This window comes from Toxoplasma gondii, chromosome X, assembly GCF_000006565.2.
Source record: "Toxoplasma gondii ME49 chromosome X, whole genome shotgun sequence".
NCBI lineage: Eukaryota > Apicomplexa > Conoidasida > Eucoccidiorida > Sarcocystidae > Toxoplasma > Toxoplasma gondii.
This window is the reverse complement of record NC_031478.1, coordinates 1336122-1364003: the sequence shown is the minus strand read 5'-3', so window position 1 is coordinate 1364003 and position 27882 is coordinate 1336122. Positions and strand designations below refer to the sequence as shown.

Sequence of the window (27882 nt, the reverse complement as noted above, 5' to 3'; positions counted from 1 at the left end):
AAGTTCATGGTGCGGGCGTCCAGTCGATTGACACGTGGAGAGGTCGCTTTGTTTACCGACTCCAAGACCTACTGTGTGCTTCTTGGCCGTCACGTTAACTGCTTTCACTAGACGGTTATCTAGCGTATATGTGAAAACCGACATTCATGTAAAAGCTACAGCTGAGGAACATTATGGTATTCAGAACTCCGACTATGACTGCTGTACGCCAGACCAGTAGCCCACGATGTAAGACGCATTCGACGCTGCCGATACCACGGACAAAGCATCCCCAAACTTCCACCTCCGGTGAAGTTTACGGTGTCCACGAGAGCAAGTCTTGTCGTGTTTACTCCCCAGGAAAAGAGGTAGTTTACACAGAATGAGGAATCGATTTTATAGTGTGTCACAGCGACGTCGCAAACTGTGGACTACCGCTGCTTCGCGCAGACAAGGAGCTGAGAGGGAGATCAATCGAGTGACCGTGAGGTGAGCAGATTCGTTATTAGGATCCGTGTGAAGGGCGCGTCGGCCCCTGCTGTCTCTTTTCTGGCCCTGTTTCCTTCTTTTCGTTCTCAACGTCTCGGCGAGAGAGAAACAAGACATGTACAACGCGCGAGAGGGAAGAAGGTGACCACGAACACAGGTACAGGAGCGCAGAAATCGCCACCCATGCGGGCTGATGCATTCTTGTGCTGCGACGAGACCTTCCTCGTCCCCAGGATTGACAAGGGAATGATCTGCATACGTTTCGGAATCGCCGTACATTTTCGAGTTCAGCTCACACGACACCACACGCCACCGCCATCCACATTGACAGGCAAAGCTTGAGGCGCCTCCATATGTTTCCTGGACCCGGAGAAAACCAAGCGAATCCAGGCAACCCCCCACAACGTAACTGGCAGCCCACAAAGACAACTCTACTCTGTCCACCTCTTCAAATTCTTTACACCTTTGACTCTTCCAGAGACGCCCTTGCCACCAAACGTTTTCCTTTTCTTTTCGGAGACCTTTCGTTTGCCATCCCCCGCTCTCGGATGAATCACCTGCTGCGAGAGGAGAGAGGCCATCGGGCTCCATCCTTGTTGGCGCATTTCCCTGATCCATCCATCCGTCCAGGAGTCCATGGATCTCTGGATGCTCGCCGCCTTCCTGTGGCCTTGGCTTTCGCTGTTTGCCCCACCCTGTCGCCTCTCTTCTCCACAGGTCTCTTCCATCTCTTCTGTCGCAGGTTCTCCCTCCTCGTCTTCTCTGCCTTGTTCCCCCTTCGCTTCCCGTCCGCCTTCTCCTTCTGCAGTGTCCTTGGATTCCTCCGTCTCTCCTTCTCGCTCTTCGACCCCGCGGGCGTCGTCGTCAGACGCTGCGGCGGCGCTGTCCCCCATCTCGCCGTCGTCCTCGTCCTCGTCGTCGTCCGCGTCGAGTGTTTCCTCCCAGGGGCCCAGCGCACTCGCGAGGGGCCGCAGAGACCCCTGGGGGGCCCCGTGGGCGTCTGAGGCGGCACCCTGTGGGTTTCGGTCGACGAGGAAAACTTCGTTTGCGACTTTGGCGGCGAACGCGGCGTCGTGGGTGGCCACAACGAGAGCTCCGGAAAACGATTGAAGCAGGCGTTGCAGGGACGCAGAAGAAAAGGCATCCAAATGATTCGTAGGTTCATCGAGGAGAAGAATGCGACATGGCGCGTCGGAGAGCATCAGGCCTGCGAGGGTGACGCGAGCCTTCTCGCCGCCACTCAGAACAGACACACGCTTGTGGACGTCTTGCCCCTTGAAGCCGAGACGTCCCAAAATTGCCCGAAAGGCGTTTTCCTCTTCTTCACTCGAGAGTCCTTTCCGCCTCCGCCTCGGGATCGCGTCCTCGCCGCCGTGGCTCGCGGGCGCGTACCGCTGGCGAAGAAACCGCAGAGCCTCCAAGAGTGTCATATGAAGAGGCAAGATATCGGCTCTGTGTTGCTCGAAAAGACAAATCGTGTCTTCAACTTGCTTCCGCACCTGCCTCTCTCCAGACAAGAGAACCACTGTCTCCTTTGGCTGCCCCACAGACATGTCCCTCGCCCCGCGGCAGGCTTCACTCCCAGACGCCGGGCTCCGGGCACCGACGCCCCTGCTGCTCCCGTCGAGCGCCGAGGCCGCGGCGGCCCCCGTGGTGTCTCCGTTCGCCGCGTTCTCTGTCGCGGCGTGGAATCGCCCCGCGAGAAGCTTGAGAAGCGTCGATTTACCAGACCCGTTCGGTCCGACGATGGCAACTCGGGAGCCGGAGCGAAGCGTGAGGTCGACGCCCCTGAGGATCGTGTGGGGCTTCTGAGACGATCTACGTCTCCGCCGTTCTTCCACACTGTGGCAAAGGCCTTCCTGGAGAGAAGCCTGTTGCGCGTCGTCTCTCCGCGCTTCAACACCCGTTCCAGAACTGTCTCCTTCGGCGTATCCCGGTGTCTCTTTGTGGGTCTCGTCAGGGCCTCGCGACCCCACTCGGGGATCCTCTGCGCCTCCTGGGCCTTGGGGTCCGTTGGTCTCTCTTGTGCAACTGCTCGCGGTCCCGTCGTCGCCTACGGGGTTCCCCCGCGCCTCAGTCTGGCCTTCTTCTGCTTCTCCTCTCGCTTCTTCGCCTTCTTCTCCCTTTTCGTTTTCCGTTTCTTGGTCTCCTTGGTCGTCGGGCCAGTAGCCTACACTTGCATGGGAGAGTCGCAGGAGGACTTCGCCCTCTTCGTCTACGTCTGCGAACTGGATTCTGAGTCCATGACCTCTTTGTTTTCTCCACGTTTCCCAGGGGGGTTCGTGGCTTTCTTCTTCTTTCAGCTGTTTCTCCAGTTCCTGAATCTTCTCCGCTTCCTCTCTCGTGCGAAGTTTGAGGCCCTCGCCACCGCGTTTCCTCGCGAGTTTGGGTCCTTCCTTCTGCTCCATCAGACGCCACTTGTGTACGCGGCGCCTGCGGAACTCGAGCTCCGCCTGCACCTTTTCTTTGCGATCCATCCACTGGCGCGTCCGGGCGTTGCGCTTCCGCTCGAAGTCCGAGAAATCCCCCTGCACCTTGTCGCTCAAGTGACCACTGACGAGCTCGACGACATGGGTGCAGAGGGCGCGAGGGCCCTCGGCGCCTCGACTCGGCGGCGAAGAGAGAAGAAGACGGGGATCGTGGGAAACGAGAAGCTGTGGATGCGGGAGACGAGAGAGCAGCCGCGCAATGTAGTCCGTCGCCGCCCAATCGCAGTGGTTGCTTGGTTCGTCCAAAAGAAGAATGTCAGGCTGCCCCGCCAAGACCTTTGCCAGCTGCACGCGCATCCGACCGCCCCCACTCAGCGACCCCAGGGTCTGGCGCCGCTCGCAGTCCGTCGCGAATCCTGTCTCCTGCAACACTTGCAGGAGAAACAAGTCATGCCTCGACGCATGTAAAGAAAGTTCTTCTTCCTGCAGAGAGGCCAGAAGGTCCAGGAGAGAGGCGAGCTGCGAGTCTTCGCCGGTGGCGTCTCCCGCCTCCGGCCCGGCGGGGGCCTCGCTTGCGTCGGCAGACAGCCGTCCAAGCTCGGTTGCCTCGCGTACAGGTCTCGGCTTCCTCGGTCCGTGGCTCAGAGGACGCGTGAGGACCTCGCCAGACTCGCCCTGCTCTTCGGCGTCTTGACCTGCATCGCGAGGCCTGCTATCCTCGACGTTCGCACCTCGCGAAAGCCGGTCGATCCTGTTACTGACAGCCTCAATGGCGGCCTCAATCTCGCTCCGGCGCCGCCGCGCCTCGCGCTCGACTTCTTCCTCCACGGTGCGTTCTCTCTCCGCGTCAGTCAGAGCTTCGAGGCCTTCTTGTTTCAGCAACCCCACCCGCAAATCGGGCCGTGAAAAGGCAATCGCGCCTGCTATTTGGACGTCGCAACTCACTTCCTGTTTCTCGCGTTCGCCGCGCTCTCCTTCCCCGGCTTCGCCTTCGTCTTGCCGCCGAAAACGCGGCGCAGGAAAGGCCCTTTCAAAAGAATCCTCGCGACGCGTGCCGCGTTCCCTCCCTTCCTTGCAGTCCCCGGAGCGCTCGACGGCTCGGAGACTCTGCAGGAGGCAGCGGGGTGGTAGCGGCAGGGTGCCTCTGCGCTGGCGCTCTGCCGCGGCCTTGATGGCCCGGAGGAAACTCGTCTTGCCGGCTCCGTTGGGGCCTACGAGGGCAACGCGCTCGCCTCCTCTCAGAAGCAAGTTGGCGTCGGAGACCAGAGCGTTTCCAGAAATCGACAGCGAGAAATCAGAGACGCGGAGCCACAAGTCGGCACTCACCCGCCGAGAGAGACCCAGACGACGCGACAGACTCTCCGCAGAGGGCGACAGAGAACTCGCGCGGGGAGATGAAAAGACAGCAGACGAGCGGGAGGCCGACCGACGGGAGGGAGAGAAAGGGAGGCGCGACGAGAGAGAAGAAACGGCACAGAGGGCAGGAAGAAGGAACGGCGAAGCCGACACTGAAGGCGAGGAAGAGAAAAAAGACAGATGCAGTGGCGACGACCCGGAAGAAGCCACCGACGCAGAGCGACCGACGGTGGGAGAATAAGAAGGCTGTCTCAGAAACGGAGAAGGAACGCGAGACGAATTCAGGAAAGGAGGCGAACAGAAACCGCAGACGCCGCCAGACGAAATTGAAGAAGCCAACGAGCAGAGCGACGCAGCCGATCGCGGAAAGAGAGATGAAGCGGAAGCAGGCCATGAAGTGGAAGGCGAAGGCGAGACGGGACGAGACACAGCACACGGAGACAGAAGGCCCCGGAGTCCCCGACCTGAGGCGCGCGAAGCGCCCCTCGAGGGCGACCGACTGGTTGATCCGAGGCAGCTGCGTGGAGTCGGCGCCAGGCTCGAGACGCGGAAAGACGGAGACAGCTCGCGGCGTCTGTGGGGAATCGAGGACGGAGTTGACGCGACCGAGTGGAGTACCGAGAGAATCACGAGCAGGAGAAGCGCGTTTCGCGTCATGCCGGCAAGAGGCTGCTTGAGAGGAACGAAGGACGAACGACGCCGGCACAAGAGGATACCACGCCTCCCAAGAAGAGGCGAAAACGGTCTCGCGTCTCCCAGAAAGACAGGGGAGAAGAAAGGCGGATCTGTGAGAAATTTAAGCGGGGAGGAGAGACCCAGAAGACGACCCGTTACGGAGGGAAGAAGAAGAAGGAAAGACACCACATCTGGGCGGCAAGACCAAAGGAAAGCGAAGCGCAGGGCAACGCAGACGACGCCATGTTGGACCATCTGATGAAGAAGAAATTTCAGGACGCGAAAGCCTGCGCCGTCACTTTTTTTCAGAAGCATCCAAAGATCGCCTTCTAGGGAAGCTCCCTGTAATCCTCAGAGGCAACCGGGACCCAAACCTCCACAGATGCGCACACAACGCTCGTCTCCGCTCTTTCGTTTCCTTCTTCCTTCCGTCTCTCGGCTTCTCTAGGAATCATCATGCAGAGCGAGACTCACGGATGCCGCCCGACTCGCTCCGGCACAACTCTCTGGAACAACAACCGTTGTCACTGATTTAGAAGCGAACGCGCTTTCCTGAATCTGCATAACTCAAATCGAGGAGGAGCAAGAGGCTCCAGTTGTTTGAATAGCGCTCCGGAACTGCGTTCGCTTCACTCTGAGTAAACGATTGACCTGGTCCTCGCGTTTCAAAGCAAGAGCTTCTGGGGAGATGGAAGCGACCATCGAGAAGCGGAACTCTAAATTTACTCCGAGAGAAAACAGATCCCTTGCATCAGTGTGTTCTTTCCTGTGGTCCGTTCTGAAGGAGCACCGCGGAACGCTCAGAGCCTGAGCAAAACAAAAACAGTTCATGCGATTCAGTGTAGACGCCTTGACCTGCGCCCACGGCTCGCTGGAAACACCGGAGAACAGTCAATCCGGAAGAAAGACAGACGAGATGAGAAAACGGCGGAGGAACGGAGGGCCTTCAAGAGTCAGACGAAGAAAAGCAAAGGAAGCTGACAGAGCTCGACGAGACAGGGGGTCTCAATAGAGAGACCTAATACGGCACAGCAAGAGAGAAATTGAGATAACATGGGAGAACAAAGAGTGGAGAACAGGACGTCTGAAGGAGAAGACACACGACAGACAGAGGACGGAGAGACGAGAGCAGAGAAGAGGCAAAGCAGCGAAAAAAGAAGCTCCGTAACTTCGACAACACTGAACACAGAGAGCGCAGAACTGCACGCCAGACAAGGCAGACAAGAGAGTGACGAAACAGCGGCGAGAGAGCGGCGAGAGAAGAAGAGACGAGTAAAAGAGAGGACAATGGAAGATCGAGAAAAAAGAACATGTGAGGAGGGAGAGGAAAGAATCTGTTTCAGAGCCACAGGCAAACTTTGCATGCACACTGGCTGCGCATGCACCAGGGGACAGCAGCTGGCTACTCGTTTGTCTCAAAAAAGTCTTCGCGGCTCCTCTTTGACCGTTCTTGTCTTTTGTCTCTGTCTCTGTCCTTCTCGCGGTTGCCTCTGGCTTTTTCCTTCCTCTCTTTTCTTCGCCTGTCTGCTTTCTTCGCGCTTCAAGGTGTCTCTGTCTCTCGGCTCAAAGAAATATTCGCGTTTTATCCTGTGACAGATGCCGGGGAGCCATGCGCGCGCGCGCGTCTCGAACGGGAACTTCTTGTGTCGGTTTTTCTCTTTTCTCCTGGAGTTTTTCAACTGACTTGTCAACTAGGGATGCATACACACTCATTAGTAGCTTTCTTGGCTCTTCTGCCTCACTTGTCGAGGAACGCCATGCAGCAGCTCTCCCCGTCTCGCCGTATACCTGCGTCTCCACCTCGAATTATGCGCGTTTCCTTTCTGCTGGCGCTGTTGTCTCTTCTCTGTGTTTCGTCCTCGACGGCTGCCGCCTCTCCTTCTCCTTCCTCTTCGACTTGCCTTTGTGCTTCTCCTTCTCTGCGGTGTCTACCCGACCTGAGTTAACGAGGCGTTCGGTTACAGCTTGCACAGCTGCATGCAAGAGCAGAGCGCTATAGTCGATGGCCTCAAGTTCACCATGTGCAGCCCCAGGAGCAGCGCATGAACGATTGAGAGACAGGGTGGAGAAGAAGAAACCTTGCTTGTGTGTATGTGAGTCAAGCCTGGTTTCTCGGGCCATCTCAAGACCTCTTCTCTTTCGAGGATTCTCGCCTTTGCCCAGTCGTCTCTGCAGACAACCTCTCCGCGCCCGGCTCTCGTCGCGTCTCCTTGTCTCCCCATCTCCAGAGATGAAGACTGAGAGAGCGTCAAGGCGAAAGGTCTGTCTTTCTCATTACGCAGAAGCGCCTGGGGACAGAGAAGGAGACGGCGAAGAACCGACGCAAGGAAAGAAGGAACCAGTCGCTTCCTCATCATTCAGAGAATGTGAACGGACAAGCAGACACAACCGAGAGAGTAGGAGCAGGCAGAGGACCTCCCCGTCTGCGGCTGTGAAGTGCCAGGACACAGACAACCGAGATAAAACTCGCTTCTCTCTCAGATACGTCAATGCACAGACAGAGCCTCGAGGAAGCGAGGAAGATCTCGAAGAAGAATGGGTCTTCACCTCGTTTGTGCTTCAGAGGCTCTCAGAAGTCTACGCGGCAGCGCGCAATGAAGGATGGAGAGCGACGGATGATGATAACGCAGCCATTCCCGCGTACGGCTTCTCGGAAGGCAGGCGTCGAGCGACTCAGGAAGACGAGGAAGAAAAGGACGAAGAGCCAGAGATCCCGGAAGAAGAGGGAGGGACCGCAGAAGGTGAGGACGAAGAGCCCGGGGGCAACGACGAAGACCAATGTGGACTTGTGCGTCGCTTCTGTTCCTTCGAAAGCAGCAAGCTGTCATGCCTTCTTGACCTCGCGCTGGGATATGCCTACAGCAGTAGTCTTTTGATGTATTCTCCCTCTTCTTCTTCCGAATCACCCTGGACGGGCAGGCGACCTTCTGCGTTTCGTCGCTCGCCTTCTGCCTCTTTCGCGAAAGGAGACGTCGCTTCTCTGAGCCTCCCTGTGCTCCCGCACTGCGCGCCCTTCACCCTGCTGCCTTCTCCCTTTCCTCTCCATCTCTTCGTCAAAGTCTGTCACTTGACCAAGGCGTTCAACCGGATAGTCGACCGCCTCACCTGCGTACCGAGGCTGCTTCTCTTTCTCCTCGCTGAGACGATCAAAGTCGACAGCTTCACCCGCAATTTGTGTGCCATTGCAGAGCGCGTCTACGTCCAACCGCAGAGCCAAGCGGTCCTCGACTGCATGCATGCGGAGCAGCAGTCGCGAGCATCGCGAGCTCCAACGCCGCAGCGAGGCCGCGCTTCGCCCGGTTGTGGCGAGGCTGGAAGTCACGGAGCCGAGGACGAAGCGACGGCGAGAAACGGCGAGGCGCGGGGAGACTTCGCTCTCAAGCCTGGGGAAAGGCGCAGAGAGAACGGAGCGCAGGAGACCGAGAAGAGAGGCCCAGCACCCCCGAAACGAGATATTGGCAGAGACATTCGCCTTCACATTCTCCGCAGCGACTACATGCTCGACCGACCAACAGTAGAAGAAGACGGAGACCGAGAAGACGAGGAAGGAGACCGAGAAGACGAGGAAGGAGACCGAGAAGACGAGGAAGGAAACAAAGAAGAAGGAGAGAGAGCAAGAAAGAATACAGAGTTTGCCTGGCAGAGCAACGGAGGACGCGTCCGTGGACGGAGAGGAGACACTCGTAATCCGCCTCCCCGGGCACCTGCGGGCAGGAGACTGGAGAGGGAAGAAACTTTGGGGTCGCGACAAAAGAGCGAAAGACGCAAGAGGGAGTTGTCGATCAAGCAGGTGGAGATAAACACCATCGCGGCCTCTTTCGCTGGTCTCGCCTCCAAAGTTTCGTCGCTGCACCAGGTCCTTGTTCTTGCTGCGGCATCCCTCCCTCCTTCTTCTTCTTCTTCTTCCAGGTTTCCTTCCTCGTCTCCGTGCAGAGACCATCTGATCCCCTTCTCTCCACACCCTGTTTCCGAGGTTAGGACCCCAGCGTCTCTTCGTCCTGCAGAACGCGGATCTCAGAGAAAGGCTTTGCCGGGAGTCGCCGAGGTCCGGAGACTCGTTGCTTCGCACCTGTGTCTGGACAACCATCCCGTCGAGCAACTGGCCGCTGGATTGGCTGAAGCTCACTTCGCCTATCTCCGTCGGACTCTGGGGGAGGAGAAAGGAGCGGGCGTCTCCAGAGAGAGAGTCGCGAAAGAGGCGCCTCTGTGGCATCCACGCAGGGCGGCGCTCGCCTCGCCGTTCGGGCACCCTGTGTTCCTGTTGTGTGTGATTCTGGGAGAGGAAGGAAACGAAGTTGACCAGCGGCTGCTGCAGGCGGAGCTCATGAGCAAGTTCGGCGTCTACATGCTTTCCGTCTCCATCGCGGACTTGCTGCGCTCGTGGAAGGACGGAGACGTCGTGATTTTGGGGCAACAACGGAGACAGGACGAAGGTGCACAGACAGAGGCAGCGCCGGGGACGGTGGACGGCGCGGTCGGGTCAGCGACGCGACCGGCATCGAGGGAGACGCAGGGAGCGAAGGAGAGGTTCTTCGACTTCTCATCGGGGCCGGAGGTGCCTGCGGGGCGTCTGCTGCTTCTCTCCTCTTCCCGAGAGAACGCGTTCGAACGCGGTCTCCAAACGACGAAGGCGCCCGCGCGCAAAGAGCCTCGCGTTCACCCAAGGACGACGAGAAAGCGTCGATTCAGAGACTCCACGCCTCGCGAAGTGGAGACCGAAGAGAGCGAAGGTGCGGCCGAGGGAGCAGCTGATGAGCCAGCAGCGGGAGGCCGAGCACGAGGCGCATGCGAGCCTGTGGAGGCGGAGGCGAGAGATGGGGAAAGGGACAGGCGCACGGGATCGAGGTCCCAAACGGAGGAAGAGAGACGGCCTCCAGTTTGCCCATTCTGCCGCGCGTGCCAGTCGCGAATCTACGCAGAAATATCCGTCATTTACTATCGGAGTATGTATAGTCCTAACCACTACGAGGACGCCGGCGTGTGGGGACTGAGGGAGTTTCTCGAAGCGTCCGACGCAGTGAAGGTGCCAACGGTCTTGGCGCAGCTTGCAGGAACCAAGACGGTTCAACAACGCTTCAGCGACATGCATGCGCCCCTCCACTTTGTTCCTGCTTCGCTTCTTCCTCCCGCGGATTCGGAACTGCACATGAAGAGGAAAGACGAACCACAGAGTCGCGATGCAGGCGGCGGAGACTGGGAGAGTGAGGAGGCGAAGAACGGCCGTCTGTGGCTTCTTCGGTACCTCGTACCAGACGACCGCACTCGGCAAGAGATGCAACAAGTCTTTCAACTTCAGGTCGATCCGTGCGAAGCCTGGCCTTCGAGTCACGCTTCTTGCCCCGCTTCCCTCGCTTCGTCTGCAACTCCCGGTGCTTCATCCACGCCGCCGCTCTCTTCCTCGGCATCTCCCCCTTTCTCCCCATTTCGAACTTGTTCTGTTTCCAGCGCCTGCGCTCTCCCTTTCTCGGCGGCTACGTCCGGCGAGTCTGTCGCGGTGTTGCGTTCCTCAGCCCCTTCGCGTGCTCTCGCACATCGTCGGCGTTTGTCCAGAAGAGCTCTCGCCGCCGCTCTTAGTCTCCGAGGTAGCCGCGACTTTCTGCTCAAACCGCAGCGAGAAGGAGGCGGGAACAATCTGCATGGCGAGGAGATGCAGCAGCTGCTCAGGAGCGGCAGCGAAGAAAACCTCCGCCACTTCGTTTTGATGAAGAAGATGCAGCCTCCCTCCGTCACCGCTATCTTCGTTCGCGCCGAAGTCGACGCGAGAGGAGGACGTAGAGAGCTTAAAACGAAGGCGAAACAAGAAACGCAGGAGACGGAGACAGGAGAGGTCCCTGGTGGCATTTCGAAAGGGAAGGACAGTTTTGAGAGCGAGCCTCGGGCGCTCGAAGGCGAACGAAACAACGGCGGTGGACGGCTGGTGTGTACCTTTCAAAGGGGCATCCAGGAACTCGGATTATTCGGCGTTATGCTCGTGACAGGCTGGCCATCCTTCGGATCTTCCGATGGAATGGACAAGGAAAACAACGAGGATTCTGAGGCTCACGGGTCGTCCCTCTATCCCTCACAAACCTCTCACACGTCTACCGCTGTAGCTTGTTTTCCTTCTCTTTCCTCTTCGTCTCCTTCTTCCCCTTCGACGTATCCTGCTTTTCTCTCTTCTTCCTCTCCTTCCTCCGTTTCCTCTCGGGGAGACTTGTCTCCTTCGTCGTCGCCAGAGACTGTGCCTGCGTCTCGTGGATCGCGCGCCGTCTTGGGTGAAGCGTCTCCGGCGTCCTATGTCGAATTTGTGAACTGCTTGGCCGGGTGGATGATTCGAACGAAGAGCAAGAAGAGCGAAGAGGGAGGCGTAGCCGCAGGCTTTGGGGTCCTCGACTCGCCTCTTCTTCTTCCCGAGGCGTTCGCAGAACAGGCGCGACGCGGCAGTGTATAAAAGGAACAACCGATTTGCCTCTCGCGTTCCCCTTCCTGCTTGTTTGAAAAATGCGACAGTGCAGAGATAGACAGGCCTACTCCTGATCGATCTCCAGTCTGCACTCATATGGATACTGCATAACTGGTATCACTCGTCTTAACAGCGGGAGAAACCACTAGTCAGATGCGAGAATGATCTGTACCATCGTACCGGTAGAATATACATATATATATATATATATATATATATATATTTATTAATTTATAAGGTATACGAAGAGCGTCGGAAAGGCACCAGGCGCAAACGTAGTGCCCTCCTGTTCGTTGTTGTCTGTGTGTGTGTGCATTTATTTGCGTATGGATTTAGAAGGCGAGGTTGAGGTAACGGAAGGAAGAGGTGACTGTGAAGATGTGAAGACCTCGCAGAGTGTCTTGTAAAGTATATTTCTGTGGTGACTGCTGAATCAGTGGATGCTGAGACAAACGCTTCGCCAACTCTTTGCGACTCGTATGGCCACCAGCAGAGACCTCGAATAGCATCCTTCACACATCCAAAGCTGCGGGTGTGTCAGACATTGTGTCGTATGCACATCGACATCAAAGATATATATATATATATATATATATATATATATATATATATATCGGTATATCTATATGTGGTGCATCTGTGTAAATATATATGCTGCATTTGTGTAAATATAAACGCATACATGTGAGGATATGCGTGGACAGTCGTTCTCTTTATGGTCTGTGCGATAGCGGGCGTTTCTTCACTGGATGCAGTGCTGGGTGTTTAAATGGAGTTGGCAGAGGACCTTCAGACTGCGCTCCAACGTTGCAGCCAGGCGTCTCTGTGCTCGCCAGACACTCTCACGAGTTTTTGGCCTCCTGGAGAAGTTGAGAGATCCAGAGGCGGCGTGAGTGAGGGCGAGAGCGGCGGTAAAGCGACGCGAGATTTTTCAGAAACGCGACTCTTCGTAGGCTTGACAAGCAGTCGAGAGAGGAGGCATTTTAAGCACAGCAGGGGCACTTGAGTCGCACTGGCGACCTTTGCACAAATTGACCTATATCAGCCATAAGCGCGACAGCGGAGGCTGAGGAGAAGCGAGAGAGTCTGGAGACGCTCGAGACGCGAACCGCGCGGTCGCCGTCCGTCCGCGACGAGTCAACAACTGTCGCCATTCGTTACTGAGAGAGCGCGTTGTGTTGTTGCCAGTTATTTGGACTCCATGTTGAACAATCGTACAGAAGACAATGCGTCGCTTGCCAAGACCGCACAGTGAGAATTGCGCAGAGAAGCCGTGACCCGGGGTACAAAGAATGCCAATAGGACGGGCATTTCCTATCGAAGCGTCCGCCGCAACAAAAAGCTCCACATGCATGCAGCCATTCTTGACAAAAAAGCGAAATGCTACCTCGTCCTTCAGAATCCCCCGTCTCTCTCTCAGCCATCGGACGAGCCATGCATCCGATTCAAACAGACGCGTTCCACCTTCCACTCATATATGTGTGTTTGCCTCCTCTCTCCTGCGGCTGCTGCTCTCCTCGTCTTCTCTTCTCTTCCTAGCCTCTGCGTTGTTTTTTGTTTTTGTGTTTCGCCGCTTCCCTACGAGGGTGTCCGTTCTTTTTCGCTGCTCCGTTTCTCCCTCTCGGCATTTCTTCTTCATCTCGTTCGCTTCTCTTTCTGTTCTCTTCTTCTCCGCCTTCTCCTTTTTCTCCTTTTTCTCCTTTTTCTCTCGTCGCTTCTTCGCCTGGCCTTGGCGCGCGGCGATCCCCGCGCTAATTCATGCGGCCGAGGCAAGAACGCGCGCCACACAAGCACGCGAGCTTGTCTGTTTCGTTGCCGATGCCGAACTGGTAGTCGTAGGTGATTTCCTCTCCAGCGCGAATCGCCGTCTTCGCGATGATCACAATATGTTTCTGTCCTGCCTCGCAGACGAGAATTCTGCAAGTGCAGTTAGGCTGCAGAGCACAGAGCAGCCAAGAACCGCGGAAGCAAGACAGTCCAACTGCAAAGGCAAGACAGACTAGCGATAAAGGTCCAGGTTGACAGGGGAAGTGAAAAAGCGAAGACGCCCTCCTGCGTACCTCGCTGCCTCTCCCCTTCCCTCCGCAAGCGACAGAACGCAGACGGACAAAAGCCGAAAAGAAAACGCCGAATGAAAACAGTCCACACATGTCAAGTCGCTCCGGAGTGCGACTCGCCTCGTGGTGAGTGAAACCCCCATACTCCTGTACCTGTATATGCATACATCATCTTACCGCGACACACAGAGAGACAAGCAAATACCTACATACATACATTCATTCGTACATACACATACGTACAAGCAGCTACAAGTTTATGCCTGGAGCGATATGCATTGCTACATATATACACAACAGACTGGGATATAAATATACATACATGGACGACATACCGACACATATATATATATATATATATATATATATATATGCATATATGCTATAAATATATATATATATATGACTGGAGAGACCGAGAACAAGTTGGAGTCGAGAAACACAGATGCAGATCTGCATGTGCTAAATGGGTGATATGTTTAACTGCTTGCCTCCTACCTCGCAAGAGTGGTTGATGAATCTGGAGACATTGCCGGCTCGAGTGGCGTCGACGACGAAATTGTCATCGAGCCTGAACATGTAGCACGCGCCGTCTCCGCCACCGCCTTGTTTCTCGTAGAGCGCCTCCCTCAAATCACTGACGCAGTTCCGAACCATGTCTCCAACATACTCGATTACAGGCTGAGGAGAATAGCGAACAACAAAGAACCGCCCGGCGATTAAACGAGCCTGGAGAGGTCGCGCAGCTGCACCGCCTCTCGCGCGACGCTGCTGGAGTCCCCCAACTGCAGCTCGGCTGAAGCGTCTTTGTCGCGATACACAGGCTAGACGAACTGCATGGGAAGACGAAACACCGAGGCGCACAGAGACGCCCGTGGGGGAGACGCAGAGGACAGACAAAAGCGATGGCATACACGGGGCTGTAAAAGACTGCTTTCTCCGTGGTGAACCGTGGAAAGTAGAAAAAGACGAAAGGGAGAAGAAGGACACAATTCGAGCAGGCACAACTGCGAAAGACTCCCCCTGACGCTGATTCCGAGCCTCTGGCGCAAATCCGAGACGCGGAAAGCACCACAGGAAGCCAAGCAAATGCGGCACACGAAAAAACTGAGCGAGACAAAGATTCTTCTTTCCTCCTTCCTTCGCGTTCGAAAGCAGGCATACGAACGACTTCCACGCACCGCAGAACTCCCCACAGCGTCGCCGCCTCCGCGTTTGTCGCGCAGCGGAACTTTGCGTCTGCGGCGTTGTTTCGGGGAACGTCTCCGAAACCGCATCCCCGCGCTTACCTCGCCCTCGGCGAGCGGCACATTCGCGAAGAGGCCTTGCCCATGGATGGTGCTGGACCGTACGCTGAGGCGGTCGTCGACTCCGACCGACTGGAGATACCGGTACTGCATGGAGGGTGGAAGCTGGTCGAATTGTCTTTTCGCTTTCGCTCGCGAGAGAACAGAGACAGAGCGAGACGACGATGCTGGAAACAGTGGCAAGGCTGGCGAGGAAGAAGCAGAGGCGAAGCCGGAAGAGCTCAGCGAAGGCGCGACGCCGGATGCCAACAACGCTGAGGAGTCTGCATGCGCGAGCGGTTCTCCTGTCTGAAAGTGAATGGCAACAACGCAGAGACCGAGTGGAAATGAGACGAACCTACTACAAGAACAGAGAGACGAGAAAGACCGAAACACGGTTGCGTAACGGGGCTACGGATGAGACGGAAAAGAAGAGACGAGGGGCATGGATGAGAGAGGCGAACGAGAACAGAGAAGAACGATTTGAATCCAACCGATTCAGAACTCAATCGTGCGAAACCGTGCTAGTGACAAAACAGTCGATCGCGACGCACTGGCCTCTCAAGAATGCAAAGTGATCGAGGCCGTCGTCGACACCACTCCTCATATTCGCACACGGTCCATTTCCTCAAAACCTATGAGACTCTGCATTCACATTGGTCGAGTCACTTGATTGATCAAACACAAACGCAGTCGATCACGTGTATCTCCTCTAATGCTGTGCCGCTTTAAATATGCATATATATATATATATATATATATATATATATATATATACATATATATATATATATATATATGTATATATATGTATATATGTATATGAGTAGGGACATGCATGGATATCGTTTTTATACACGGACATACACCCTAATACGTAGATATGTGTATACGAGAAAATGCAGCTTCGCTTCCGGACCTTTTCGCTGATTCGATTGAACGAGCAGACCATCAGCTCGTCGAGGTTTTCCGCCTTTGTGTCTTCGTCGAGCGGATGGGTGAGCAGATCGCGCGGCACCCCCAACTGCGGCTCGCCCGCCACCTCGCGCTGTCTGCCCCCGGCTCGGCTCTGTGCCGGTGGCGCCGCCTTGGGCCACCGTCGCTCCCATCTGAGACGCGGCAACCAGAGACAGCATCCACTGCATGCGTGAAGACATGGGAGTTGCAAACAGCCAGATCCTGTTGGCGCGGTGTCCAGGACCCAACCACGTTTCGTAATGCTTTTGCAGTGCATGAAACGTTCCTTGCGACCTATCAAAATCGTTTTTCCAAACACAAGCGCAGACAGTCCTTGTTCCATTCGTGAACGCTTTCTTTGGTCGAATCCTAACACCGAGGTAGGCTAAAGAGATAAAAGGTCCTTGCCAAGGGCGTTGTGGGCCGCGGAACAGAGATCGGATGAAGGTTTCCAGGTGCTCGCATCTCTCGGTGCATTCGCCTCGAGTTTTACCGAGGCTGGATCGCGGGGCACGGGCACCGCGTCCTTATCCACTTATAGCGCCCTAGGGACTGCACTACATAGCCTAGGCAGCCGCTACATGTTAGACAGTCGTCTCTGCCATGCTCTGTAGGCCGCTGACGTCACCGTACGTCCCCAGCCTGTTCGAGAAGCGACAGTGCACACCCTGAAGGCTGCAAGCTCCGCGCGCAGACCTCCACGGTCTCTCTCGACTCTCCGAGAGAGGTACAGGAAGGCCAGAATCGAGGAACACAAGCACGACGCGGCCATGTCATGAAACTCCATGCGTGTGTGAAGAGCAAAGGCGAGACAGCCCCTCCCTGAGTTCTCGGACGGTCTCCACGTCTTACTGCTCCATTCGATGGCAGTTGCCGATCAAGACGCCTAAGCGGTTGTGATGAGCGTCGCCTAGACGGGAGAGCGCTCGCCAAGCGAGGACATCGAAGACTTTCGGTTTGATTCGCTCGACAACGTAGGGCGAATTGATGCCAAAGAAAGTGTAGCCAGAAATCGAGAACTCCCGAACTGCAGGCGCTTCGGCTTCGCCAGCTTCCGAGGCGTTCCGTTCGGTCTCCTGACTCACACCCAACTTCTTGTGAGACCTTTCGTCAGGTTCTGCTTCCCTCTTCCGCTTCGCCGCCGCCCTCAGCTCGTTCTCCTCGCCTTCGGGGATTGTCGCCTTGTTTTCAAGACCTTTACCTCGAAGAGCCTGCTCGACATATGCTGGTCTTCGGAGGTGGAACAGAGACAGAAACCGCGCAAACGTCTCCTCCAGGTCGGCGCCTTCCGCCAGACGCCAGCCCCAGACAGGTGCGCAGTCCTTCTCTGCGTCCTGTCTCTTTGTGTCCTTGTCGACCTGTCTCTCAAGCGAACTGTGCCTCTGGCTCTCGACCGGAACTTCCGCGTCCTGGCTGCGTCTGCGAAGAAGAGAAAACGGAAAAACGTCAGTTCACCTCTGGCCTTCGACTCCGAGAAACGAAAGCCGCATGGCTGTTGGTGCTTGGAGACACCCAGTTTTCCACGCCGAAGGAGACAGGAGCACTCCACAGACGCGGGTCAAAACCTCCTGGGCTTCCTCGCCTCTGCATGCACCTCTGCGCATGCACTTCAAGCGATGAACAGCGCATGCAAAAGGGGGCGTCGATGTCATCGACGCAGGCGCATGTGTGATTCTTTGGGCCTCGTTGCGGCCACCCTGTGTTGCCGCTTGTCAAGAAGAGACACCGACATCTGTCGCTGTGGATGTTGGCACCGAAAATAGATGCACAGGCAGATTCACTCCAAAACGGCTCAGCAAAAACAGAGGGAGCGTTCGCGCCCGCGGCGGGGACGAAGCAAAGCACGTGGATGTAACGTTCTTCCAGTTATCATAAACCAAGGTGAACAGCAGTTCATTCTCTCCCTCCTTTCAAAACCTGAAAGCCATCGAGATGAACCTGCTCGACCATCTACACTTTCGCCCTCTTCGGACATTGTCGCGTCTCTCGACCCTCGCCTTACCGTGTCCCAGTCGACAGTGGAGAATCTCCCATGGTTGCATCGAGTTCCCTGTTGTTCGCGCCGCTGCTTATTCGTAGCTCTGACATCTCCTTCTCGCCGTTCTTCGCTTCCAAAACAATGGCTCTGGCAGCGCCCTCGCCTTCTCCGTCTGGCGGCTGTAGAATCGCTCGCTCGGTATGAGCTTCCCCGCGACAGGAAGAAGGCAGCCAGGCGAAGATACATGCACACATTCTTCTGCGTCCGAAAGACGAGGCCAGGATATCAATGGTGAAGAAAGGCTGGCCGTCTCTCAAGGAGATAGAGCAAACATACGACCCCCGAGTTGGCCTCCGCTGTGCCTCTGAGCTTCTTCGCTCTTCCGGATGCTTCTTCTCTGCTTGCGGCGAAGAAGACGAGGCCGAGCCCACCCGCGGCCTCGCGGCTGCGCGTCGCCAGCAACGCTCCGCCGTCTGGAGACACGGCGGGAGCGGGAAGCGACGAACGGAGACAAATCCAATTGGAAAGACGCAAGTGCCGCCGTCGTAGGAGAGCGGCGTTCCAACGTTCAACACCGTGAGGGCCCCATGGCGAATCACGTGGTGTCTCTTCTCCTCAACAGCGAACCGAGGCAGCGACGCGGGCGAAAGGGGAGATGCTGGAGAAAGAGTCGATGAGAGCGAAGAAGCCGAAGTGGACGTGAGAGGCGACGACGCGGCCAGTGCAGCCGAGAGACGTTTCAGGGACGCGTCGGAGAAGAGAGAGGACGAGAGGTCGTGGGCGGTTGCCGAATGGGCAGGGCCAGGTTGACGACTCGTTCCGAAGTCCTGCGCCTTCTCCTTCGCGTCTCCACCTGAGTGAGCCAAAGGTTCCGCTCTCTTAAAGTCGTTCTCGGCTTCAACGTTGAGAGCGTCGAACGACTCCTCAACGCCGTTGTGTCTCTCCTCGTGTGCGTCCTCGGTTCCTGCGACTCCATCGCTGCCCACGTCCGCCCGCGACATTGCATCTCTCTCCGGGACCTTCTCGGGGCGTTCTCGTGCAGAGTTCCAGGCCTGTCGCGCTCGGCCGTCGATGAGAGGCTGAGCGGCTCTGCTGCTTCCCGCGACGTCGTCCCTCCGGTGCTGGCTTAGCGCGTCCATGTGCGTCGAGGTTCCCACCGCAGCACAGGGCCTCCCGCCGAGCCAGAAGTCGCCCTGAGGGAGCGTTTGCTGGCGAAGCTGAAAGACCTCCTCGTCTGACCATCCGGACCCCAAGCAGGCAGAGAGACAGGCGTCCACGAGTGCATCTTGCGTCGACGCATTCGCGAGGTCGCTGGGCCTCTGGAGATCCCCGTGGGTGGGCGCTTCGACCTGACCCCGCCCCAAGTGTCTCCGCAAACCTTTGGCGCCGGGCCGCTCCGGCAGGTCGAGACATGCCGTCCTTTTCCCCAGGCGCCGGAGGACCTGGCGACTGTCGACGGAGGCGACGAGAGCGCCGAGAAGCGAGGGCGAGCGCAGGAGGAACGGCGCGAGGGCGGCAACCAGGTTCTTTTGCTTCGTATATAAGGCGACCTTCTGAGACCATACGGCCGCCAGGGAGGAGGAGGGCGAAGAAGAAGCGGGGAGAAGCAGAGACGAAGAGGAGACCAAAAAGGCAAAGAGAGGCGCGAGCAGACTCTCAACATTCCCGTAGATCGGCGTGAAGGAGAACAAGTGACATGGCTTCGTGGGGAAGGAAGGAGGAGTCGGCGCCAAAGTCTGGGGAGGCGGGAGAAGGGAGAAGAAGCCCGAGAAAGGCAACAGTGCAGCTGCAACGGTTGCACTCGACTCCTGCTCCGCAGTTGGAAGGTCTCGTAGGCGAACACACGGAGGCCGCAGTCGGATCGACTGAGACAGCTGCCGAGCCACAATGAAACATACACTTCCTGACAGTCCCTCGAGGGCGACAAAGAGGGGGTCGAACCAACGCTGCGCGACGCCGGGTCGACAGGGGAAGGATTTCCAACATGCATGACACCATATTTGCCTGCGACTGAAGACAACGTGGATGGGGAACGCTCGATTCCGCGTCTCCGAGAGCTCTCTCTCTTCCCGAGGCAGGCGAACTTGGAAGTCTTCTCTGTCTCTTCGTCTCGTCTCTTCGCCTCCCTCTCGACCCCGCTGTAGCCCCACAGGCTCGCCCTCTTTCAGAGCCTCCCCACTGCCGCATGCAGCGGCGCGGGGGTCTGTGGCCGCAGCGAAGGCGCAGGCCAGGTGCAGCTTCACAGAGCACTCGGGAGCAGAGCAGTAAACAGAGGCGCCCAACTTCGAGCACCAGACGCAGCGAGAGACAGCGGCATCTGCGACGACTTCAGTCACTTCTTCGCTCGGGATTTCGATGGGAGGCAGACACACAGGAAGCTCGAGAAACGGCTCCACGGAGGTCGGCATGCGGAACACCGCAGGCGAAGGACCACAAGGCCCAGCTGTCTCCACGACGTCTGGGGTGTGGGTTCCACCTGACGCAGCAGCCCCGACGCCGATCGGAGTCGTTTTCGGTCTCTTCAAGGCTCGTTCTTCTCCGTCCTCCTTCTCGGCCTCCAACGCATGCACGGGCACTGTCTCTGCCGCGTGTGTCACACAGGCGTCCCCGAGCGGCTCCCCTGAGCGTCGCGCGTGGGCCCCTCGGGGCTCCTGAGCGTCCTGCAGGCCAGCTGCCGAGGAAACGACGCCCAGTGCGAGACGCGGATTCGCCAGACTCGGCAACAGCGCAGGATCCACCGACCAGGCTATGCACTCCGAGTGTAGCGAAAGGCCATGGCCAAAGGGAAGAAGGCGGCCGCGAACCAATCGGTCTCCTTTCTCTCCGCAAAGCTCACATGTCAACAAAGAAGAAGCGAGAGAAGAGGAGAGAGGCTGGGTCGTGGGGCGAAGGTCATCTCCGAGTCGGAGACGCTGGGCGACAAGGCGAACGAGCAGGGACGGGGCGTCGGGAGAGACGGGAGGCCAAGAAGGCGTGTGAGGTTTGAAAGAGAGAGGAGAACCTTGAGTGAAGTATTTCCGAAGCCCGAGCTCGAGCAGGACCCACAGATTGCAACGAAGGCCGTATTCGAGAACTGTCCTCCTTCTCCCTTCTTCGCCCCCTGGAGGCAAGAAGGCGTTTCTGAAAGCCGCACGAACAGAGGGCGAACCAGGCGCGATGCATGCCTGGGCCAAGACCGAGGAGGACACTGCGTTGACGCCTAAGGAAGGCGGAAGACACGAGGCACCCACGAAGGAAGACGAGAAGAAGGGGAGGGAGGCGAGGGATGTTTGCTTGTTCGCCTCCACACTTGTGCTTTGGGGGGGTTGTCCGCTCATCACGAGCCTGCCACCAACTCGCCTGTTCTCCGCGTCGCGTTTTGTGGCTTGGCCTTCAGCCGCCGAGCCAGGAGCTGATACTCCATCGTTTTTGCTCAATGCCAGAGATTCCGGAAAGGCGGGGACAAACGCGGCGAAGGCCTTGAAGACAGAGGTGACCAAGGCTTCCAAACGTTTCTGGGAGTCGTCTTTCTTCTCGACTTCTTGTTCCGGCTCACACTTCTGCACAAAACGCCCAAGCACCGCCTGGACCTCACGACTCCATGCGGGCTGCTCAGAAAGCCAGGACACGACAGAACGGCTTATATTCCGTAGCTCCATGGAGGACACAAGCGCCGCTTCGGAGACACCCTTTCCTGACTCGTCTCTAGGAACTTTAGTGGCATCCTTCGCAGTTTCTTCTTCCTTTTCTTCGTCTGGGAGAACTGCCGCGTCCACCAGCATCCAAGCAAAAATCGTTACAGCCTCAGCCGGTGGCGCTGCCCCCCCACGCTCTCTATCAGAAGGAGACAGGGGAGCTTCCGCCCTGTCAACTCGGGGGCGGACATCAAGGATAGCCGTCAGGACAGTCCGAAGAATCTGAAAAAACAGGCAACAGCAATAGCGGCTTCACGTTTGTTGAACGCCCTGGGCTCTATCAACCGTGCATGAAGTTCTTCCATCTACTCACCAAGCGTCTTCACACAATTCGAGACGCAAGAGCTCGCACGACTGGGGAGTTAAAAAAAGAGTAGCCTCATGCCCCCAGTGTGCCACCGACCGGGCGCCATGTGAGTAGACAAGCAGGTGTACGTAAACCAAAAACAACATGGAACGAGAGGCAATTGAAGGGAGATTAAAGGGCACACGCGGTAGGCTATTTTGAAAGATAGAGAACTCGAGAAACGGCATAACCGTTTCTGCTTGTCGGGTGGGATGGCCCCTCCACCGGCGTAGAGCAACGGCGAGTTACTCGGGTGGAAAAACCAAACCTTCAGATAAACTGCTTGCGCCGACAAATGGATGGGCAAGTGCCTTCTAGGCCCGACGCCTCTACGCAGTCATTCACCACCCTCTTGCTTACTTGGAAGAGAGAAATGAGGTAGAAAGGACTGATGTCGTTTCGCTCTTCTGCGCCGTTCTCCTTGTCTTGCCGGGACCCTTCACGCTTTTTTCTTTCGCGGTCGGCCCCACCCTTCCCATTTCCTGCAGATTCTCTTTTCCCCAATGCGCAGGTTCCAAGCTCGGTTCGAGGGGACATGCCCTCGCCTTCGAAGGCGTTTGCAGGCCCACACTTCGCACAGATGCCCTGGAGGCCGTTCAGAAGCAAGAGAGGTCTCTTTCGCCCTGTCTTCTCCACTTGTGTTCCTTCTTCTCGGCCCTCACTCGTCTCGTCTCTCTGTCGACAAGGCGTCACCCCCAAAGCTTCTTTCTTCCCCACAGATCGGTCTCCACCCACTGATTCACAACAGGCTGAACACGAAGACGACGAAGAAGGCTCCGATGCGGACGCCGGATCGTCAGCAGCGGCTGCTGTCTCCTCCAGAGAAACTGGTGAATTTGAGGCATCAGCCAGACAAAAGGCACCGGCGGCACACCGTGCGGCGGCCCGGAGTGAGGCGAGAACCGGTCCAGGGACGCTAGAAGACTCTGGAGAAGCCCCCACAGTGGCGAGGCCTTCAAGGCGACCACAGAAACCGCATTTCACAACGACGTCTGGATCTCGTTCCTCTGGTCTCGATCGAAGGCAAGGCCCGGTTCCACCATGAGTCTCCAGTGCCTTTGTCTCTCTGTCACTCGTTCGTTTTCCAGCCTCAGCTGCATCAGGGTGGCTCTCGACATCCCCCTGCGCAGCTGCCCCCCCACCTGCTCGTTCAGCTTCGTATGAAGATCCACTTGCAGGAAGAAGAAGCAACTGTTGCGGCAGAAAAGCAGTTCTTTGAAGGATTCCCAGCTGGTCCTCTGGGTCTCGCACTCCGTGTCTCCTCTCCCCCTTGCGCTTGCAAGTCTCTCTCCGCCAGCAGTCCCCACAGAAGAGCAGAGGCGGAAGGCCCTCGGCCTGCGTAGCGTCTCGGTCTCTCCCTCGTTCCTCTTCGCCCCCCTTCTCTCCGCCAGCGCTTGCGTCGGGCGGCGCCTTCCCAACATACGTTCCAGGATACGCCCAGTCTGTGTGCCATGCGGGGCCCTGTCTCCCCAGGAGGTTCCAACCCCCCCCCAGTGTCGCCTCTGGGCCTGCGCCGTGCGGCGGAACCGAGGCGACCGGCGAGGCAGCGTGGGGGCTGGAAGTGAGAGGTGCGTACACCCCGACCTCCGGGCCTCTTCTGTAAGGCTCAGTGAGGGACAGATGGAACTCTCTCGCGGTGCTGGGGAAGCCGGTGTCTCTGTTCAGGCCCCCGGTTCTGCTTCGCGCTCTCCCCAGTCTCTCTTGGACAAGGCATGCTTCCCCCAGCGAAGAGCCGAGGGAACCTGCGCCTTCCGGGGAGCTCCCAGAAAGAAATAACGCTGTTGGATAAACACCGCGAACGGATACGGCTCCAGCGTGACGCTGGCCCGGCCTTCCAGGCTCCGGGGCACTAGCACCAAGGCCACCCAGGGTCTGCTCTGAGGGGCGACCGCCTTGTCGGGTCCCCGCCGGAAGCGCAAAAGGAGACGAAGCCGTCAGTGCCGCTTGCTGCGAAGGAAGATAAGGGACCTGTGAGATTCTTTGAAGCTTCAGGGGTGGGGGGGCATGCGTCGCAGATGCAGACACAGGCGCCGGCCTAGGATGCGTTCCGCCCTTCGTCCCCACTCCAGAGAGATCGGCAATCACTGCTCTGCCAGCGCCAGGCATAAGGGCCATCGCCCCCGCCTTGGCTTGCTGGACAAAAAGGCTGGCAGCGTCCTGAGCAGGACTGGCAGAAACTCCGAGACTGCCCGCTGGATTCGGACGCGCCCGGGAAAGGCCAGACGACAGCGCTGTGGGGGATGGGTGGCACCCGGGATGGCTGGCCGGCGGTGTCGGACGCAGCGGGAGAGGCTGGGTCACGTTGCCGGCTGGTTTGGGACCCAGAGTCGCCAACAGCTCTCGCGGGAGGCCTCGGACCTCCGGCGAAAGACCGTCAGGTACGCCCTCGGACCCCGCTTGCAGCCTCTGTTGAGGCTCACTTCCGGGAGGGTGAGACAAAGAGGTGAGCGAAGGAAACTGATGGACGAGAGCCGCTCGCACGTGAGGTCGGAGTGACGATGGGCTTGGGCCTGGAGCGTTGGAGGGCACCGCCCCTCCTGGATTGCCGGGCTTCATCTGGACACTCGGCACACAGTTGGAACTGAGAAATGCAGAATTCGGCATCATTGTCGATGCATGCACGGGACCTGCGTGGGGCGCTGAGGCTCCTGGACCTCCCGCAGTGTGGCGGGGAGACCCGGCCGGACCCCGCCGGGATCCGCTCTCTCTCTGACCGGCGCTGGTCGCCGCGCTGGTCGTCGCGCTGGTCGTCGCGCCGCCCGCTTGCTGCTCGCCCCGGGATCCTGGCGCCTTCGCGGCGGTTGGAGACAGTCTCGGGGCACAAGACCCGAACGCCGGCGACCCTCCAGGAGCTGGGAGTTCAGCGCTCGTTGCATGCATGCTCGAAAGGGAGGTCCCCGGCTCTGGTCCACCGGCACCTTTATTCGACTCGACGGCCGCGGATCTCTGGCGCTTCTTGCTCTGAGTTAAAGCTCCACCGAAAGCGAAGCCAGGGAGGGTGGGGCCGCCTTCGCCCCCAGTCGTGGCGAGACCGAGAGAGGCAGAAGCGGACGGAATCGGCGAGGCAGGACGGGGAAACAGGCTGCTTTGTAGGACGGCGCTTGGACTGCCTTCCGGGCCTCCCTGCATGTTCTGTTGCAGTTGCAGCAGGGCCTGAATCCTCTCTTGAAGCGAGGCAGAAGGCGAAGAAGACTGGAACGCCGCCGTTCGCAGTTGCTGAAGGGCTTGTAGAAGAGCGACAGGAGACGTCGGATCCGTCCCCACCTGCCCCTGCTCCGCGGAGGAGGTCCCCAAGTGAGTCCCCTGCAGGGCAGCGCGTCGCAAGCGCTCCTGGCAACACAAAGAGTCCCAAAGAAACAAGCACACGCTGAACTCAGATTCGCAGATCTTTCCTGGACGCCATCCCTTCACACCCACAGATATATATATATATATATATGTAATTGATTCGCGTGTGTGTGGGAGAGTGTACCGAGAGCATGTCTCGTATCCATTGCATATGTTTGCACTGTAGACGCGAGTCACGATCCACACTGTATTCCACACAGAGCATACAGGAGACACCTAAACAGCCTGGAAAGTAGCTGCTCAATGCTTATGTGAGTTGATGGCATGATGTGCTAGCCCTTTGGCGTGTATCACCCCACATGCAGGCGCTTATTTCCAGCCTAGAGAAAAGCATGCAAACAAACACCAGGAAGGAGGGTGATGGCCGCAAGCGTGACAGGACGAGCGGGTCTGTCCGTCGACGAGCTCCCTGTGGTTGTGCATTTCTCTGAGACCCCACAGATCAGACTGCACCTACCGACTCTGGCTGCGGCGTCTGCAGCCCCGCGACGTCTGGCGGTTTCCCGCTCTCGCCTCGGCCTCCGGGTCTGCAGTCTCCTCCCGCGGGTGCCGCATTGAAACGTGGAGCCGCAGGCGCGAGCGAATGCGCAGCCTGGGGGGCTTGCAGGTGCGCTGAAGCTCCGAGCGATCCCGAGACCTGGGTCCCTCGGGAGGCGTTTGCGCCAAGATGACGCTGAAGGGCGCGCAGAACCGCGCGCTGTTGTTCCGGCGTCATTAGGGCCAACCCCGAGGAGGAGAAAAGGAGGTTGTGGACATCGCCCGCAGTAACGGAAGACAAGAGCGAAGAAGACAGAGCGCGAAGCGCGGCAGAAGACTCGTCAGCTTGCGGTGGCGCAGACGCTGGTCTCTCTGCGGCAGGCCGTGCAGCCGCAGCGGGCGTTGCGGACTCTGGCGACGGAACCGCGGACGACGCCGCTGTGGGGTTCGACGTCGCAGGAGTGGGCGGCGGTGCGCTGCGGTGCATGCAGTCTTCGCGTATCAATCGCCTCGTCGTTCGCCTTCCTTCCTCGACGTCGGCAGACACTGAAGGGGCGAGGGACGAGTCTCGAACAGGGTGCCTCTCTCCACGATGCGCATCTTGTGGAGCCAGGAAATGGTGCCGTGTTGATTTTCCATCTCCACGCCGTGTCTGTCGCGCCTGGAGTTCGTCCGCGCCCGGATCGTCGTCTGTCTGTGAATCGTGAGAGCACGGCGAAGCGTCTGGGAGGCCCCAGAAGGCTGCTTGGTGAAGCTGCTCCTGCCGAATCTCTCGACGTCTTCGGCGTTGTTCCTCGTCCTTGGTGCCGTCTTCACACCCGAGTTCTTCGGGGTCGTCGGGGAACGCAAGGGAAGACGAAATCGAATCCGGAAAACAATTCGACAAAAGCTGGCTCAACACCTCCGCCTCGGGGTACACAGAGCTGGAAGAGGTATCAAAGCGATTTGTACACTCCACAGCTGCAGGCTCTCTGTCTCCTTCCAGCTTTGTGTTTCCTACCGCTTCTCCACCAGGAGACATCCGCTTGTCAGCGGAATTCCTGCCTTCCGAAACGCTTGCCTCGGGTCCCTCTCGTTCGCTTCCAACTCCCGCCGTTCCACTGGAATCGCTCCCCTGCTGTCTCCGACCTGCTCCCGCTTCCCTGCAGGCATCCTCCAGCCGGCTTCCCCTCTCTGGGGCTTCTTCCTGCCCTGCCCCTCGCAGGCTGCTCGGGCGACCGGCCTTCGGCTGTGAAATCTTCTGGTCGCTGTAGGATCCTCTGGGCGACCGCTCCCTGCTCTCTCTGATCGCGACGCTTGCGGGTCTCCCTCGGCTGTCTTCCTGTCGGCATGGCGTCTCAGCGGGGCGCCGGCTTTGTCCTTCCCCGCGTCCTCTGTAGGCGCCATCGCTGCTCGAGAAAGAGAGGCAGGCAGAAGAGCCTGCCGACTCGAGGGTCGCCTGAGGTGCCGGAGCCGCAGCCTCTCTCGGACTCGCGGCGGATGCAAGGCCTTTCACCTGCTGCGGCGCAGCGCGCTGTTTTTCTCGATACGATTCTCGGAGGTGCTGCAGCAGAAGCGCCGCTTGCTCTGAGGAGACAGGTGTGCCCGCAGAAGCGAGGGAAGACGCAAGCGAACTATGCAGGAGTCGGTGGCCAAGCAACAGTTGCTCCGCACTCACGAGGCCCCGCAGATCGCTTGCAGTCGACTCCAGGCCTGCTGACGCTGTGGCTGCGGCCGAGGGCGAAGCGGAGGGGGGCGGGAGCGACGCTGGGAGATGGTGAGACGCCGTGGTGTCTCCTCGAGGTCCAGCGACACCACTCGAGGCGCCTGCACCACTCTGCGGCCGGTGAGCCAAGGCGCCAGGTCGGAGATTGAGGGCCGAAGACTGGAGAGGAAGGGAAGACAACGAGCCAAGAGAAGACGCGACGGCATGGGTCGTGAGTGGGGGGGACAGGTGAGGCTGGACCCCTCCTGGCGCTGCACTAGCGACGCTGGACGGTGAAGCAGAGACAGCAGGAACGGAGGAGGAATGCGTGAAGGCAGACACCGTGGCAGCGCCTCCAGCCGACGCAACTGGGGCAGAGGAAACGGAGGAGGCAAGGGAAGAAGAGGCAGATGCGGAAGCAGCAGATGAAGGAGACGATCCGGAAAAGGCCGCCGATTGCCGAAGCGCTGCAAGCTGAGGGAGAATTTCGGCGAGAGTGGGCGGAGGCGACTGGAAGTCGGAAGGCAGAGGCAGTCGAACACCCTCGAATCCCGGAAGCCTCTGCTTCGCTTCCACAGCTGCAGACAGAAACATGAATGTTTTTCGGAGACGAACGAGCTGGAGTGCGCAGAACTCACAGACGCAGCAAACGAAAAAGCCAACACAGAAAACAACGGCACCTCGACTCCGTCTGAGTACAAACGT

General features: G+C 58.1%; 3 protein-coding genes across 3 annotated transcripts in view; 1 reads left to right on the top strand and 2 right to left on the bottom strand.

Moving 5' to 3' along the window:
* Positions 1-441: 441 nt before the first annotated feature.
* On the bottom strand, positions 442-6220 carry TGME49_226790 (ABC transporter, ATP-binding domain-containing protein). Its single transcript, XM_018780149.1, has one exon. The coding sequence runs from the start codon at positions 5241-5243 to the stop codon at positions 900-902; it is 4344 nt and encodes a 1447-aa protein (XP_018636044.1). The 5' UTR covers positions 5244-6220; the 3' UTR covers positions 442-899.
* Positions 6221-6395: 175 nt separating this feature from the next.
* On the top strand, positions 6396-11461 carry TGME49_226800 (eukaryotic glutathione synthase, atp binding domain-containing protein). Its single transcript, XM_002366292.2, has one exon. It carries the CDS (start codon positions 6931-6933, stop codon positions 11356-11358), a length of 4428 nt encoding a protein of 1475 aa, XP_002366333.2. The 5' UTR covers positions 6396-6930; the 3' UTR covers positions 11359-11461.
* A 1660-nt stretch (positions 11462-13121) lies between these two features.
* SET1 (histone lysine methyltransferase SET1) overlaps positions 13122-27882 on the bottom strand; it is a gene marked incomplete at both ends in the record, with an annotated part of 28965 nt that continues 14204 nt past the window's right edge. Inside the window, 8 exons of the mRNA XM_002366293.1 lie at positions 13122-13304; positions 13926-14108; positions 14717-15022; positions 15633-15822; positions 16523-17089; positions 17673-21544; positions 22029-24998; positions 25474-27755. Of these exons, the coding sequence (XP_002366334.1) occupies positions 13122-13304; positions 13926-14108; positions 14717-15022; positions 15633-15822; positions 16523-17089; positions 17673-21544; positions 22029-24998; positions 25474-27755 (10553 nt within the window). The remainder of the gene's footprint in view (positions 13305-13925; positions 14109-14716; positions 15023-15632; positions 15823-16522; positions 17090-17672; positions 21545-22028; positions 24999-25473; positions 27756-27882) is intronic.

Coding starts and splice junctions, on each gene's coding strand:
- TGME49_226790 (XM_018780149.1), bottom strand. CDS start 5,243: ATGCTTCTGAAAAAAAGTGACGGCGCAGGCTTTCGCGTCCTGAAATTT.
- TGME49_226800 (XM_002366292.2), top strand. CDS start 6,931: ATGGCCTCAAGTTCACCATGTGCAGCCCCAGGAGCAGCGCATGAACGA.